The sequence below is a fragment of the Pseudophryne corroboree genome, chromosome 1 (assembly GCF_028390025.1).
Source record: "Pseudophryne corroboree isolate aPseCor3 chromosome 1, aPseCor3.hap2, whole genome shotgun sequence".
Lineage (NCBI taxonomy): Eukaryota > Metazoa > Chordata > Amphibia > Anura > Myobatrachidae > Pseudophryne > Pseudophryne corroboree.
In genome coordinates, this window is record NC_086444.1 from 328,938,785 (window position 1) to 328,956,869 (window position 18,085).

The 18,085-nt window shown below is 41.9% G+C and overlaps 1 protein-coding gene across 2 annotated transcripts in view; it reads right to left on the minus strand.

Moving 5' to 3' along the window:
* The window catches only part of LOC135068640 (transmembrane protein 132D-like), a 1,425,735-nt gene that overhangs the window by 789,570 nt on the left and 618,080 nt on the right, over positions 1–18,085 (minus strand). For both annotated transcript variants that reach the window (XM_063964609.1, XM_063964610.1), the window contains one exon: positions 11,890–12,033. In XM_063964609.1, coding sequence (XP_063820679.1) covers positions 11,890–12,033 — 144 coding nt within the window. The remainder of the gene's footprint in view (positions 1–11,889; positions 12,034–18,085) is intronic.

An 18,085-nucleotide genomic window follows, 5' to 3' on the forward strand; every position in this document is an offset into this window, starting at 1 on the left:
GGCTAGACACACAGTAAGTGGGTCCATACCAAACATTTGGAATGTATAAAAAGTGTATAAGGCAGATTTCTTATCTCCTCTGGTTTACTGAATTTCAATCTACTGCTCAGTCCGTGGCTGCTGTTATAGTAAACCGGATATAGTCTATACTTTTTGTTACAGTGACAACAACCACAGCCATATCACAGGAACCAGCTTCAGTAAGACACATGAGGTGACAAATTGTCTGAAGCTCCACTGCAGCTGATTCGTGCTTTGCATCCCCAGTAGCTGTGAGCCCCAGGTCAGCTGCACACCTGCAATCACAGTGCCATCTTACATTTTGATTATCATGATAATGACTACCCAAATAATATTGCATTTATGAAAAGTAATCCATATGATACAATATTATATAAGATAACATAACATAATTGTTTTATAATTACAGGCAGAACAAAACAAAAGCAGAAAATCTGTTTATTCATATTCATATTGCACGGCCTCTAACTAGATATTTCAAATATAATTCATGCTTTGCAATGTAATTGTATGTTAATTGTATTACAATGAATTTTCCAAGCGAAAAAGCATTTAGACAACGTGTTTCTGAATTTTCTTTGCATAGGGCATAGTGAATGCTATACCCATCCCAAGTGTATCTCCTTACTGCAGAAAATTACACTTTTCACACTAAGTTAGTTTTATTAATAATATTTTCTGATCCATGTTTAACCACCAAGCAGCGAATCTCAAATTGCTTAACAAATATACCTTTGCATTCAAGTGATAAGATGTAGTTTCAGTTTTAAGAGTAATTAAACAATATGCAAATGGACCATACATAATTTGCAAAATAATAAACTGGGAGCGTGTGTATGAAGAAAGTAATCATACATAAATATTCACTTTGCATATTTATTCCATTAAATAACACAGTATTTAAATGACGATGGAATGTGCTAAGATTAGAATATGATTGTGTACAGTTCTACTTTTAGTTAGTAAACACCCATATGCTTCACCATAGATACTGTACTAAGAGATTTTTAATTGACTAACTCAGTGGTCTAGACAAATGCTGACCTTTGCAAACATGCCAATATTTTTTCATATAGAAAATACTTACTGATATAAAACAGCACTGTATATTTATGGATCCATTGTACAACAATAAAAATGTACCATCAAATAGTAAAGCAATTCTACTTATTTTTAACATGTGGAAGAGTTTAGCATCCTATGGCTCCCTAGGTGTAATATAAATTATTTTTGTCTTCGTATTTAATTACTTTCTATTTTAAAAAAATGTGACTTTCACATTTATTAATAACACTTTCACAACACTACGGTAAGCTTTTCATATAGCAGTGGTCCCCAAATTCAGGGCCTAATTCAGACCTGATCGCAGCAGCAAAATTGTTCTCTAATGGGCAAAACCATGTTCACTGCAGGCAGGCAGATATAACATGTGCAGAGAGAGTTAGATTTGGGTGGGGTATGTTCAAGCTGAAATATAAATTGCAGTGTAAAAATAAAGTAGCCAGTATTTACCCTGCACAGTAACAATATAACCCACCCAAATCTAACTCTCACTGCACATGTTATATCTGCCCCACCTGCAGTGCACATGGTTTTGCCCATTAGAGAACAATATTGCTGCTGAGATCCGGTCTGAATTAGGCCCTCTGTCCTCAAGGCATCCTAACAGTCAAGGATACCCACACTTGAGCACGATACAGGGCCTGATTCAGAGGTTGACGATAAAAGTTGCAGCCACTACTACAAATTTACGCTAGTGGCGCAGATGATGGGCTGTCTGCTGAGGCACAGTACACAGAATGAAAATGAGAATAGCCAATAGCACTCCTCTCCCCAAGATTGACACATGACTAACTGCCGACAATGTGTCCCAAAGCATGCTACTGTAAAAAGGGCACAAGAGAATGGCGGGAGTGATTTACAATATATGAGATCCAAAACTTGTGAGATCTGAGAACTATAGGAAAACTACGTTTTGCCTTGTTCTGTGGTACAAAGTTGGCGCACATCCGAGCCCCAACTCAGTAATATGCAAACAGCAAAAATTTAGTTCTGACAGATTCAAAGGACTGGGACTGTCACACTCACTTCTCCCCCAAGCCTAATTCAGTCAGTCACATTGCCAATGGGTCCACGAGGCCTCTGGGAGGCGAAGCATTGCCAAGTCAGCTGTGCGCCTGTCAGAGGAGTCAGTGTCTGGGGTGACTCACTGTCACTGACTGCAGCAGGGTTGCATGTGGGTTGAGGCACAACTGGGGATCCAGGAAACTTTTCCTCTGTCAGCATTATAACAATAAAACTTGTCCTAATGGTGCTTTCAGAAGGATACACAGGTCACAGAGTGGCACCTACTATTATGCTCCGCTTATCCATCGACCATCCTCAGTTGGGCATTGGGGGTCTTGTAGAGCTGGACCTGGGCGAGCGGGTACACACTTGCGCTGCACAAATACTGTATGTGAGAGGTTCATGTCACTCTGAGGATGTGTCCACACTGCCTACAGCTCTCTGCCCTATTTGGACAAGATGGCTCACATACCGGCTGCCAGGCACTAAGTGGCATATCCTTGGGGCCCGGTACAGGTATGCCATTTGACCCCCCTGTCGCTGGCCCTGAATGTGAGCTGATTATGTTCCTTGACAATTAGAATCTAGTTCAATGTGTCATGAGTTAAAAGTGCTTGAAAATCTCAGATTTACTTCTTACTCTCCATATGATTTTAGGTTTAAATATTGTTTTGGATGCAATTTCAGTATTGCTTAGAGTAAACTTCCTTGCATACTAGGGATAGGGTAAATTGTGGCTTGTAAAGTATTCTCACGTCATTGCTCCATTGAAGTTTTTAATACATTCCCACTAATGTGCAGATGTTATTTTGATTGTAGCATTTATCTGCAGATATGTGCAGTCATTTATTTGTGATTATGTTATACTGTAGTTCTTCATTTTTAGAATAACAATTACTATAATCAAGCAAGCCAAATTTAGATCTAATTCAGTTTATCATAATTTATATTTTATGGTTATACATATATAGTTTTTTATATTATTATTATTTTAATTTTTTTCAAAATTTCAACGCAACATTACAGATGTTTGTGTTTTGCATATGATTGAGTCCCACCTCCAGTTTGGTGTTATCATGTCAACCATAATGGCCCCTTTTTTAAAATGTTTCTCCCCCGCACTTCAAAACCTTGCTACTGATCAGTACCACTACTTGTTTTAACTTATTTTATATCCTGGCTATATTTTACAGGTGGAGGAGCTAATTATTTGTCACAATAAAATAAAATATTCAGGGTGGGCGGAGAGAAGAAAGGTGAAGGGGGGACCTGTTGGTTTCATTTGTACTGGGACCTACAATTTCTTCTAGTATCTTTGATTGGGAGGGAATAATGTGTTACTATCAAGGTGAGGGATTGTACAAAGAAATGAATTACATCAGAAGTGAGGGGAAAATACTTACCTCCTTTCTTGTTTCCCCTCTGGGAGGACAAGGAAGTGTGAATTATGTCACTATAGCTTTGCCCTTCTTGGAGTCATTCTGTGAATCATAGCATGACGCAGAGGGGGTGGAGCCATGCTACCAGTCCATCCCCTCGCTTTGCATAAGGTAAGCAGCGTGGGAAAGAAAGGATATCCAAGATAAGAGGGCACATGCGGAATTGGTATGGCACTCCAAATTTGCCATCCCTGATTATAGAGATGAGGAAGACCATGCTGGCTGCATGGTTGAGTCATAGCTCACTACCATGTGACATGGCCTACATGGAAGGACCATGTCCCATCTGGTGGCGCAGAGTCTGTCCACATGTGGCCTTGTTAACAATAATGAGTGGTATAGCATACCTGATATATGGTATAACAGCAGTTTTTTTCTCTGTTCCTGAAGATAATTACAATTTGACTCAAATGTAGTTATACTGTACGTATTGTAGTCCATGCAAATGAATGAGCACAATCTTCCAAACTGGCTCTCATCTCACAAAACGTTGTGCAACCCTACCACACAGGAAATACATCATCAGATGCCATTAACTATAAGTGAAGGTACAGTTAGAGTTTGGATAGCAGTTTACCTTGAAAACTTAAAAGAACATTGGATATTTTTTTTTCTTAATAACAAATTTAGAATATGCCATCTGTTACATATTATGGGGTATATGCAATTGCGGTCGAATTCCGGCTGGAATTCGACCGTTTTTAAATTCGACACAATTTGACAGTCGAATTCCGGCCGAGGGGTGCCAGAATTCGACATATTCAATACAAAACGGATTCGACAGTCCCGCTGTCGAAAAACGGAGGAATTGACGGATAAGTGCGTCCTGGTTTCGACTTTTCCGACGGTGCAGAAATGGTTAAAAAACACTGGAAAAAATTGCGTGGGGTCCCCCCTCCTAAGCATAACCAGCCTCGGGCTCTTTGAGCCGGTCCTGGTTGCAAAAATACAGGGGGGAAATGACAGGGGATCCCCCGTATTTCAACAGGTGTGGTTCATCAAATTGACAGTATCTAGGTCGACAATGTTTAGGTCGACCACTGTAGGTCGACAGTCACTAGGTCGACATGGATGGAAGGTCGACAGGGTTTCTAGGTCGACATGTGCTAAGTCGACAGGTCTAAAGGTCGACATGAGGATTTTTTTTTTGGGTGTCGTTTTCTTCGTAGCGTGACCGGGATCCCAAATTAGTGCAGCGCGTCCCCTCGCATGGCTCGCTTTGCTCGCCATGCTTCGGCATGGTGCCTTTGCTCCGCTGCCGCTTTGCTCGGCACAGATTACCGTTCCAATCGTAGTCTACGTGGATCGTTAAGTATGAAAAAATAAAAAAATAAAAATGTGAAAAACTCGTGTCGACCTAGTACATGTCGACCTAGAAACTCTGTCGACATTCCATCCATTTCGACCTAGTGACTGTCGACCTACAGTGGTAAACCTAAACATTGTCGACCTAGATACTGTCGATCTTCAGACCGGATCCCATTTCAACAACCAGCACCGGGCTCTGCGCCTGGTCCTGGTGCAAAAAATACGGGGGACAAAAAGCGTAGGGGTCCCCTGTATTTTTTGTACCAGCACCGGGCTCTACTAGCTGGACAGATAATGCCACAGCCGGGGGACACTTTTATACCGCTCCCTGCGGCCGTGGCATTAAATACCCAACTAGTCACCCCTGGCCGGGGTACCCTGGAGGAGTGGGGACCCCTTAAATCAAGGGGTCCCCCCCAGCCACCCAAGGGCTAGGGGTGAAGCCCGAGGCTGTCCCCCCCATCCAAGGGCTGCAGATGGGGGGCTGATAGCCTTGTTGAAAATGAAAGAATATTGTTTTTTGCAGAAGAACTACAAGTCCCAGCAAGCCTCCCCGCAAGCTGGTACTTGGAGAATCACAACTACCAGCATGCGGGGGGAAACGGGCCCGCTGGTACCTGTAGTTCTTCTGCAAAAAAAATACCCAAATAAAAACAGGACACGCACACCTTGACAAGTACAACTTTATTACATACATGCCCGAGGCTTTTTATGCTTAGGAGGGGGGACCCCACGCATTTTTTTTCTTGATTTTAACCCATTCCCACCCCTTCCCACTAAAAACTCTTTTAGTCAGTTAAAAAAAATATTCTTTTAAAAAATATATAAATAATACTTGTGTCCCTCTAATAGACAAACCAAGTACATAATCCCTTCTAATATAAATAGATATGCTATTAGCAATAAAAAAAACACAAAAAAAACATGTTTTAATTTTTTTTTATTAGATTCCGCCAGCAAAGTGAGGCGGAAGGAAATTGACGATATTACTGTCGAAAAGCACTAAAGTCAAATCGACATTCTTCAATTGAATATACTTTTGTCGAATTGCCGCATTTTTACCACTGCAGACATGTCGAATTTTCAAAATGTCGAATTGCAAAAAGTCGAATCTGAAAAGTCCGTTTTTTTGTCGAAAAGTACTGTATTGCATTGTCGATTTTTTTTTGTGTCGAAAATGCCCCGTTTTTCGACATTTTCGGGAATTCGACCGCAATTGCATATACCCCTATATATTTACCTACAGTGGATTACCCACCAGCTTAATGTCACTGGCAATGATTTACACTTAAAGTATGTACACTGTGCTCCAAGTCTGATTAATCTATGATAATCAAGTGTGTGTCAACAAAATCATTAGCATTATTGACTAGTTATAAATGTGTTTCACTAGCTAGAAGTGTCCAGATATGTTATGGCGTTTCATTAAAAATTGGATGTGAATCTGCTTAAATGGTGCAAAAACAACCCAGTTGCAATATATATATATATATATACTATATGGAGTATCAGCATTTTACCTGTAACAAAACATTACTATATAACTCACTAAGCATTTATATCTCACTAAAGGGCAGATTTATTAACCTTTTTTTTTTTTTTTTACAAAAATAATGTAAAAAAGTGGTGTTTTCCCCTTTTCACGTTATTTTATTCTTACCTTAATGTAAACTGCTCCACACCATACTTATATTGGGAAATGCAATATGGGCAAATTTACTTAAAAAAAACAAAACACAAAAACAAAACACTGCAGATAACGTAATCACAGGGCTCACTGTGAATCCTGTACTCCTGCACAGCTTTCTCAGAGAAAGCTGTGCAGGGACCCGGCCAGTGCGATCATCTCTGTGTGTCCGATGGACACATAGGCTGATCACTGTGAAAAAAATAATAATAATAATAATAATAAAAAATTATACTCACCTACACCCAGGGACCAGTGATCGGTGCTCCGGTGATGGCTGCCAGTCATCGGGTCTTCCTGCTCTGCTGTGTGACCCATGGTGCAGTAAAATGATGCTGCGAAGCGGCAGCTCACTCTACAGCATGGGGCACCACAGCAGGAAGAGGACCTGATGTCTGGCAGCCATCCTGGAGTACTGATAACCGATCCCTGGGCATAGGGGAGTATCAGACCCTCCAACATGACCCGCCCCACTAGGTACAAAATGCTCTGTTTCTGGACTTCCCTCTTAATTTATGATTTCCATCACCTGTGTTGAACTAGTTAAATGATAAGAAAGCTGTTTCTTCACAGGTGATTGCAATAATAAATTAAGAGGGAAGTCCAGAAACAGAGCATTTTGTACCTAGTGGGGCGGGTCATGTTGGAGGGTATGGAGTATGAGCAGCAGAGTGGAGGGGCACTGCATGGAGAGAGGGGTAGTCATAATGGGGAGGTGCCTTTCAGCAATAGGCTTTTCTATAATAGGTGCAGTGTGTGCAGTGCACACGGGCCCCTGGGTACAGAGGGGGGGACACATACTGAACACATATAGTATACTTACCCATCCAGAGTTCCATGGCGGCCCTGCTGTGTGGGCACAAATTACTTGGAAAATGCCCATCACGAGATGATGATTTGCGCATGTCCACTAGAGATGTCCCTGGGAACAAGGTGCATGGCACCATGTTGCTGGCCACCTTTTTAAATGCCCCTATTGGCGGAAGTGGTAGCGGTGGCGATGTTGGCATGAAAAATACCCCAATAAGCAGCGTTGGACTGAGACATGAATGGCCCACCAAGGGGAATGCAGTGGTAGGGGCCCATGCATAGAGGCTTGGCTAACCATTAGCAAGTGCGTGGTCTGGGTTCCTAGATAAATATATATAGCAAATACTGATACTGTATTTATGATAATGTACAAGATTAATAACAGCAATGCACTGTAGAAAATACACCATAGTCCTGTGCAGTTCAATGTAACATACACAGTATATAGTGTATAAATTGCATGGCTCAGTCTGGAACCTGATTCCTTGAGGAGGGGGTGGGGCCCACCATGCGTATCCACTATACCCCTGTGGGCCAGTCCAACCCTGCTCCAACCCTGCTGATAAGGCAGCTGAGGACATTAGCAGGGACAGAGCTTTTTCGCAAGCTCTGTTCCCATATGTGATGAGTGATACATCCATGCGATACAATCAATTATTGCATTGCTGATTGGGCCAATATTAACAAATCACATCCGCATCCTCAGATGTGGATTGAGATAAATCGGTCCCTAAGCATTACAGTAAAAATGTTTTACTCTAATTAAACTCTAATTATGGTGTCTATTTATCAATTTATGAAGATCCGTTATGCTGTCTTAACACTGACAAAATGTTCTGTCACCAATCTCCTTATTTAAGAAAGGGTTAATGTTGGAGAAATGAGAGATTTCTCTGGCCTTACCCTGCTTTGCACACTGTACTACTGTCCCCTTGGACTCTACAGAGACAATAGCCGAACTCTATTTATCAAGTGGCGAAAAACCTTGCTTGTAATGGCATATCAGTCTTGCCTATGGCTGGAAATGGGACAATCAAAGCCCCGCTGACTTTACTAGATCCCCGCCAGATCAAACAACAATGTGCATAGTCACAAGGAGGGCCGCCAAGAAAGGTAGGGAGCGGGTACTAATTATTCGGGCCTAGCTTATTGGAGAAGACTGGTACCCCTCTCTTACCTGTTTGTAGCAGTAGCAGCCTCTTTCCCCAGCCCAGCACACACTGCACCCCCATGTTCGGCATGCAGAATGTTGAAAATAATTGTTACTATTTTTTCTAAGGAAGCGAAGCCACACCTCACAGGATTTGGCACAAAATGTACCCGGGCCTGGCCCTGCTCTCTACGGCCATAGTCACAAGTTTGCCACGCATTTAATTTTAATAATTTATTAGGTATAAGGCTTACGGTGACTGGAAAAAGTACACTAACAGTAAGAGAACACCACCACGGATCAAGAGAACGGTTAATATTGATAAATAAAAATAACATTCAATGAAAGATACGCACAATTGTGGCCTCTGATAAATAAACAGAGCCTTACAGAGGTTCATATTTCTTTATGGTTTTCTTGGCTGCTTCAAAATTAGGGCTTTATATGAGCAAGGAAGAATTTATTATTTTTGTTGCCCTTGGACACTACACAGATGCTCTATGGTTACAAAATGTATACAATGCAGAGGCCTGAGCAACTCTGTACTATTACAAACTTTTTACATTTAATCAACAGACTTTGCTTTTATTATCTATCTTGCTCGAGACTAGACAGACACTAATGGATTATGCACTTATCTCACACAAGACAAACTGCAAAAACTTTAATTCATACTCTCATAATCTCCTGAATTGATTATTTCAATTACTTTCTTACACGTTGTCACCTAACAAGATTTCAGTTCAAAACTTACATTAATTTTCTGTCTTCATAATGAAACCAGTATTGCTGTGTGGCTACATCATAAAGCCCCACTAAGCACTTTTTACCATTGCATTATGGATGAACCAAAATGCCCTTAACCACATGCATCAAAACATGAAAAGTCCTCTAACCAGGAAGAGGGGAGAGTAGTGAGTAAGGATGATAGACACAGTTCTTAAGCAAAAACGGAACAAGTTGGGAGGTATATCCAAGTCAGGAGTAAAAAGGTGTATCTTGTGTTGGTGCAGTTTTATTAATGACTTTGAACAGGTGCAGCAACAAGGACGGGTCAAAGGGGACGCCTGTGTGGGGCCCCGGACCCTCAGGAAACTCGGGTGTCCAGTCGGTAACCTGCACGCTGCTGATCCAGACTGAAACAGCTAGCATAATCAATCAAAGATCTTTGATCCCGGCTGCCTCTCGGCGGCTCTGATTCCACGATTGGTGTTTGGTAAGCTGCTTTTTTGTATTTATTATCTCCTATTGTTATTAAGCTGGTTGTATCTTGATAAAAGGGAGTTGTCCCTGAAACGTCGACCAAACCAGCATTGGTGTCATCCATTTATTTCTAAGTGCCACCATTACTACAATATGTATATATATATATATATATATATACACACATATACATATGGAACACCCCCTTCCCCGTGAATCCTGCATATGTCCCTGGGCTGAAAGACATGGGAGGCCGAGAGACGCAGGGTGATTTGAGGGGGGGGAGGCGTGGGGGGGCCTGAGAGACATATGGGGAATGGAGAGGCTGAGCAACACAGGACAATGGGGAGGCTAAGAGACATGGGAATGTGGAGGCTAAGAGCCAGTAGGAGGTTGAGAGACACAGGGGGATGGGAAGGATGGTGCATGGTGCTGGATAGCCACAGGTGAAGATGAGGCTGGAGGACTGGAGAGATACAGGCGAGGAGTGAGGCTAGAGAGAGACGGGGGGTGGGGGGGGGTGAATAAGCCGATGGTTCACTAGCCTTTACCTACCTTGGAGGGTTGGGGGCTACACAAATAAGAGTGTACCGGACCCTGACTTTGAATATTTGGAGGAAAACTGAATTTTACATAGAATTCTGTAGATTAGAGGTCACTAAAGTAGACACTGGCAGAGAGTAGCAGCAGAGTACGTCTCTTGGGCTAGTCAATGCATTTGAATTGCCTGTGGATATATCTCTATAGCTTGGGAGGTAATAATATGCATTAGCCTAAAAAGGTTAAGAAGGCAGTTTTGTAAATTTGATACGTCCTCCTGAAAAATGTACTTCTTAGGGAATGCTTTGAGGGTCAGAGGCTGTAGGAAAGATTTGCTATTTCAGGAAGTGTATTGCACAGAGCAGGGGCATTTTAAGAGAGGAGGAGGCCTGTGTTCAGCCTCCTCCATTCGGGTCCAATTTGCGGGGAGTGGTAAGAAGAATGCAGGCATGTCCAGGCGAACGGAGGGCGGATGTCTGACGTCAGGACCAGGACCTTCATCGCTGGATCCGTTGCACAGGGTAAGTAGCTGTAGGGCTAGTCTTGTTTTACAGGAAAAAAATTTAAGCATAGCAGGGCTGCACAAGTGATTGCAGCCCTGCTATGCTAAAATACACTCCCACATCGGCGGGGATTAGTTGATCGCACCAGCAGCAAAACGTTCCTGGCTGCGATCAACTCGGAATGACCCCCTTAATCCCCTGATGTATTCTTCTCTCTGTATTGTTTTGCAGCTGAGAACAATAGATGAAGGGCTTCTGCTAATAAACCATGGTGTGCCTAGGCGCAGCACAGAAGCCAAGATAACCGTGGCTTCATCTGTACCTTTGTCACCAGAAATTCTATTTGTAGTAAGTATTCCAACTGTACGAATACAGTGCTTACCAGTTGCGGTTCCAGAGGTGGGGTTGCAGCGCAGTCCAAATTTCGAATAGGGCAGCCACATCAAATGCCACCAAATGTCATACCAAACTGACTCACTGGCAGTTGGTGTGGCTCACAATTACATATTAGAACTCTGGTCAGCAATGTCGCTTACAGATGTTTCCTTATTCAGCCATACTGTTTGTACCATATTGTTCAAGATGCAAGATGACATATGGTCTGCCACTAGTAGTGATTCTCTGACTTTCATACTTATATCTTAATGTTACATGTGCAATGTAACTGCATATAAAGTTGCTTATAGTGTACTTGGTGTTTAGGAATTGTATTTCTGTAACGATCAAGTTGGTATAAAGCCACAGATTACTTGTGTATTGTACTTTTGTCGCATTTAAGAATAGATTAGTGAGGACACATTTGTACATAGCCGTACCATATTACACATAGCCCAGCTGATGCCGCTGACTTGTAACTGCACACACTGGCTTATCATGGAACAACACCAGTACATACCAACGAGACAATTAAACTAGAATAGAGAACAAAACCAGTTTGATATATATATATTAGTTTTTACTTAGTTTGCTTCCCTTTTTTACCTTCATAAACATGTATTGTTCAAATAACAAATGAAACAGTTATGCTCTAATCCAACTTTCAAATAATGACATTCATCTAAAAAAGAAAAGCATTTGCCTTCAGTATGTTTGTAGATCATTTGTGGACAACGAGCAAAAACAAAATTAATAATGTACTTAAAAGTCCATAATAGGTTTTACCTGTTTTCTGAGATGGGATATTTTCTCTGACAGTCAATGATGACAGGTGACAATTTGCCTGGAAAATCCATGTTTTCTTTCACATCCCATGAATGTGAACTGGTCCTCACATTAAATATATTTATACCTTCTGTGACTTTCGCCCTATAAAACAAATAGACACAGATTTAATGGTATACCGACAAATGTAACTGAAGTGGATAGATATTTTTTCAAACATTTTTACATTGTAAAAATGCACTTATGCAAAATAAACATGACTGAATTACAAAATTCAGAACACTGTTATATGACTATCAGTTGTAAGTTTGCTATATGTAAAATATAAAATGATTTGTTGGTCTTCAGTATTTCGTCCCTTTAAATTGGACAATTTGTTCTACAATTGGGGTATTTTAGAGATGGATGCAGTTTGCATTGCTGCTGTGTTAAAAATATGCTAATGTCTTAGAACTGAGCTCACATTCTATTAACTGGGAGGCCCTTAAAGCCACTCCGTGGCAAATTTCTCCAAATTGCTGCTTCCAATAAAAAAGCTGAGAAACAGGAGACTTCAAACTAATACCCCTTTCACACCGCAGCTATAACCCGGTAAATTGCGTTTTTTTAAGCCTTCCAAAACGGGTCTAGCTGCGGTGTGAAAGGGCCACTTTGAATTTACTGGTTACAGATTACTGGTATTTTAAAACGGTTAAAAAGCAGGGTGCTACACGGTACAGACCCGTTTCATTGTGCAATGTGAAAGGTTCTGAAACGGTATTTCCTAACCACAGAGGGTGATAGGCTGTCTCCATGCGTGATGTCACCAGGCAGAAGCAGGAAATAAACTGGAGAAAACACATGAGAGTGAAGAAGCATTTTTTTTATACAGAATACAGTTTAAATGGCAAATTGGAGTGATGAGGAGGTTAGGGAGCTGCTTAGGATGAGAGGGGATGAAGAAATTGCTAGACAAATCACTGGGACAGTGAAGGATGCAGTAATCTACAAAAACATGGTAAAGATGCTTGAAGCTGCTGGGTTCCATCGTACGACTAGCCAAATTATTAATAAATAATTAATAAATAATTATTAATAATGTGTGGGCCAGAAAAGTCCATTTAAAATGACAACCACTGTTTTCTATGGGAGAAACGGGTTCAGTGTGAAAGGTACCAAAACGGTAATGAAACGGTAATATACCAGTTACAACATGCGTTGTGAAGGGGGTTTAACTGCTCAGACCCGTTTTAAGAACCGTTTCAAAAGCAAGGTTTGCGATGTGAAAGCAGCATTAGAAACTCTCATCGCTGACCTAAATGTCAGCGTTTTCCCAAAGATAAATATTTTCACCAATTGCGCATCTACAGGGGATTCTTGGCCAGGCTCAAGGGCGTAGCTACCATAGGTGCAGGCAGTGCAGCTGCTATGGGGCCCAGAGCTGAGAGGGGCCCACCTTCCCTGTCACAGTTACATGTGTTACATACATTGTTCGCCATTGGGTGGAACGTAGGGATCCTTTCAAACTTTTTCCTTGGGCCTGCAAAATATCTAGGTATGCCCCTGGACCGGCTCATTGTAGTGTGGTATAAAAGGGACTGGAGGGCATTTTAATGTTATATAATATGAACCGGGGCACTGTAATGAGGCACAATATGAACGGGGAGCACTATATCTCATAATGTGAATTGGGGGTACTGTGCAGCATAATGTGTACTGGCAGCTCTGAAATGTGACTTAGGGTGAACTTAAGCACTACTATGATTCGTAAAAGAAACTAGGGCACAACTATGGGGCATAACATTAAATAAGGCTCTATTATGGTTCAGAAAATGAACTAGGGCACTATTATAGGGCTATGGGGCCCACAAAGTTCTGGCTATGCCCCTGGCCAGGCTCCAGTCTTCTAAGGCCTCTCACACCCTTAAATGGTTGGAATAGCATATTTTATTTACGTAGTGAAAAAGCTAATTCCATTCTTGTGTGTAAGCTTAAAGCTAAACACACTAAAAATAGAATTTTAACTATAATGGACCCTTCAGGAAAACCGCATTATAACCCTCAAGCTACAGCTAATAACTTCTGCGACTTTTACTTCTCGCTCTATAACCTACAAAATTGTGAGCTTTCGCCACACTCGCTTTTTAGGACTATATGAGACTACCTTGCATTGTGTAACTTACTTTGGCTGTCGGACTCTCAATTAACTGCTTTAAATGCAGACATCACGGCTGAGGAACTAATGCCCTTATTTATCAATGAGCAATAAATTTCTCTGTGAGTGATAAATTGCACCAGCCAATCAGCTACTAACTTCCATGTCACAGGCTGGGTTTGAAAAATTACAGGAGCGGATTGGCTGGTGCAAGTTATCATTCACAGTGAAATGTATCACTCATTGATAAATAAGGGCACTGTTGTGTAGTTAATTCCTGTCTGCTGTACCTGACTTTGATGGCTACTCTGACCATTTTTGAAACAGTTTCTTCCCATTTTCTCACCTTTGCTGTTAAATCTCTATAATAACATTCTCTCTGGCTGGAAGAAGGCCACCACCAGGGCAGAGATTGTGGTAATCCACAAAGAGGGTTGTGATCCTACCCTTTGCTATAGTTATCAGACAATATCCCTTTTAAATGTGGATTCATATATATATATATATTTTTTGCAAAGATCCTTGCTTCACGTCTCACTCTAATCATTCCCTGATTAGTTTACATAAATCAAGTCTGCTTTTTCCTGGGCTGTCAAGCCTCCGACAATGTGTGTAAGCTTATAGACCTCATCCACGTAGCAAGTGGCCTTAGATGCAGAAAAGGCCTTTGGTAGAGTCGACTGGACCTTCATTTGTCTAAATCTGCAGGCCATCGGCTTTCAGGGGAATTATATGCGCAGTGTGGTGGGGCTATATTTTAATTCTCAGCCCTTGTCTTAGCTAATGGCTTCAGATCCTCTGCGTTCAATTTTCTAAATTGTACCAGACAGAGCTGTCTCCTTTCAACCCTCCTTTTTGTCTTAATTATGGAACCTCTAGCTGCCAGGTTGCATTGCAGTACCAAAGTTTTTGGTATCTGCATTGACCCGACTAACCACAATGTGGCCTTATACTCCAATTTTAAGTTTAATTCAGACAAAAGTGAGGTTCTCCTGCTACATTTAGCACCTGAAATGCTTCTTCAGTTGCAAAATACTTTTGATTTTTGGTGGCGTGCTCATTTCCAAAAATATTTGGAAGTGCAGCTTACCAGCTCTTATGACAAGCTGTTTGGAGAAAAATTGTTGGGATCTAGGGACCCTGGGGGACTCACTTTTTATCTTGTATTGGCCATGTTAATGACATTAAAATGATAGCCTAAGCCTAAGCTTACTCAGAATGACCACTGGAGCTCCTCTGCAGGTGCCAGGGAATTCACATCGCAGGCAAGATGCAGTATTGGATTATCATCATGATCATTGGTCGCATGCATCGGCCATCTGCATATGCCTAAACTCATTAGAATTCTTCTGCCGACACCAGGAAATTTGTGTCAAAAGATGCAGACTCTGTTCTTGGTACACTTCTAGAAAGGGAGCAACACCCTACCTCTGCGCCCCCCCTGTTTTGTAGAACGGTCCTGTCTCTGCCCGTGCTCTGACCCTTAAATCATGCTGCAGCTTGGAGGTGCAGGTTCTGCCACCCACCATCAATGGTTTTCATACAACTCGAAATCAGGTCCAATATTGTTTGATGCTATTGTAAGGCAGAATTCATATATAACACCTCAGTCCTCAGGAACCCACACAGTGCATGTTTTGAAGATCTCATTACAGAATCACAAGTGAAATAATTTACTTTATCTATGGACCTTTTAAAATGTGTCAGTGAACAACAAATACACCTGTGCACCTGCTGGGTTACCTGCAGACGTTGACTGTATGGGGTCCTGAGGACTGAGTTTGAGAACCTATGATATATACAATATCTATATCATTTGTATAATGGTGGTCATTCCGAGTTGTTCGCTCGCAAGCTGCTTTTAGCAGCTTTGCACATGCTAAGCCGCCGCCTACTGGGAGTGAATCTTAGCATAGTAAAATTGCGAACGAAAGATTAGCACAATTGCGAATAGACACTTCTTAGCAGTTTCTGAGTAGCTCCAGACTTACTCGGCAACTGCGATCAGTTCAGTCAGTTTCCTTCCTGGTTTGACGTCACAAACACTCCCAGCGTTCGCCCAGACACTCCTCCGTTTCTCCAGCTACTCCCGCGTTTTTCCCAGAAACGGTAGCGTTTTTTCACACACACCCATAAAACGGCCAGTTTCCGCCCAGAAACACCCACTTCCTGTCAATCACATTACGATCACCAGAACGAAGAAAAAACCTCGTAATGCCGTGAGTAAAATACCAAAATTTACTTGGCGCAGTCGCAGTGCGAACATTGCGCATGCGCAATTAGCGGAAAATCGCTGCGATGCGAAGAAAATTACCGAGCGAACAACTCGGAATGACCACCAATATGCATAAAATGTCCCTTATTTGCTACTGCAATATTTCTGAGTATACCGCATTTGGCATCTCCCTGTAAAAGCATGCTCTTGCCCTTGGTAAAGTATACTTCCTTTGTGCCATATGTGATTCATAGTTGTGAACAGACATTATTGGCTCAATGTCAGCTTAATAAATATCTGGGTAAGCTCCCCTGTTTTTGGCATTAGTTAACCCCCATATGAAAGAAAATATATTTACATGACTAAGCCAGATTCAGCCCCCATAGGGGAACTGTAGATAATACTTTTTTTTTTTAGACCTGGAAATCTGTCACATTTAAATGTCATAGAACATACAAATAGGCAAAGTAATAATTCATAAGGAATCACTTACAAATGGAATATGATGACTAATGCACAGTAAACAGTCACTGTGAAAATACATCAGTATGGGTTATTAGCATGCTAATAGTCAATTAAAAGACATCTAGGCACATAAAGCCTCTGTCCAAAAAATAAATATGTTTTGATTACTTCACGCTAGGCAAAGACACATCTATATAGCTTAGTCAAATTATACAACCGCTTCATTTAGTGCCTAAAGTTAGCAATACGTTTTTGTTGTTTTATAGACAAAGGGTTGGTCACAGATTTTGCTTTTAATCTGCAACCACTAATATTGCATGCACCCATGATGCAATAACAATTCAATTGCTATCACATCACAAAAACCTCAAAAAGAAGTTGACCCATACCTATGCAGCATGGCTCCGTAGGCAGGCGCACCACCGTCATGTTTAAGATCTCAGTAAATGCAGGCTATGTTATTGTCAGGCCCCGAAAACGGCCATGATACACCTGTTTCCTTGTTCACTCTCGCAAATGCTGCATTGCCGCCTCCGGACACCCACCATCTGTCATTCATAATGCAATTGCATCCTTCCGGGATGTGATCACAAAATGCTTGATCACACACGTGCACTGCGCCACTAAGCGTGTGCTGACAGACGAAAATAATAACTGCTTTCAGGCCTGTATTTGGGTAAAGGTTTAAAAATAATTTTGTAATATAGAATAAAACAGTGGTACAGTGGGTAGCAGTGCTGCTGTCACGGCTGTAGTTGTTTGTGAACACGGACTAGAACTGGACAATGGTTCTGGGTGGTCATTCCGAGTTGATCGCACATAGCAACTTTTTGCTGCTCGTGCAATCAACTTGGGGGAGTGTATTTAGCATAGCAGGGCTGTGAACGCTTGTGCAGCCCTAATATGCCTAAAAAGTTTCCTGCAAAACAGGACTAGGGTCAAACCTACTTGCCCTGTGCGATGGATCCAGCGACGAAGGTCCTGGGATAGACATCATAAATACGCCCTCTAAACGCCTGGACACGCCTGCGTTCGGATCTCCATGCCCAGTAAAATGGTGAGTAGACGCCCCGGAAGGCCTCCTCCTTGTCAATCTTCCTGCTATCATGATAGCAATCACTTTCTTCTGGCCGCTGCCCGGCAATGACGTGCATGCGTGCGTACGGGTCGGAACGACCCCCTGGTCTTGAGAGATATGGACAGAACTGGGCAGGTTTAATAAATGATCTGCTCATACAGACGTGGCAGGTTGGCAGATAGGCTCTGGGATGAAGGTGACCAGCTATGGGGAACTGGAACACTGGTGGTGTGAGCCACCAGTGCAATAGGTAGCTGGGTTGTCACCAAGGCTGAGAGTCTTGTGAAGACTGGTGAGTATCAGG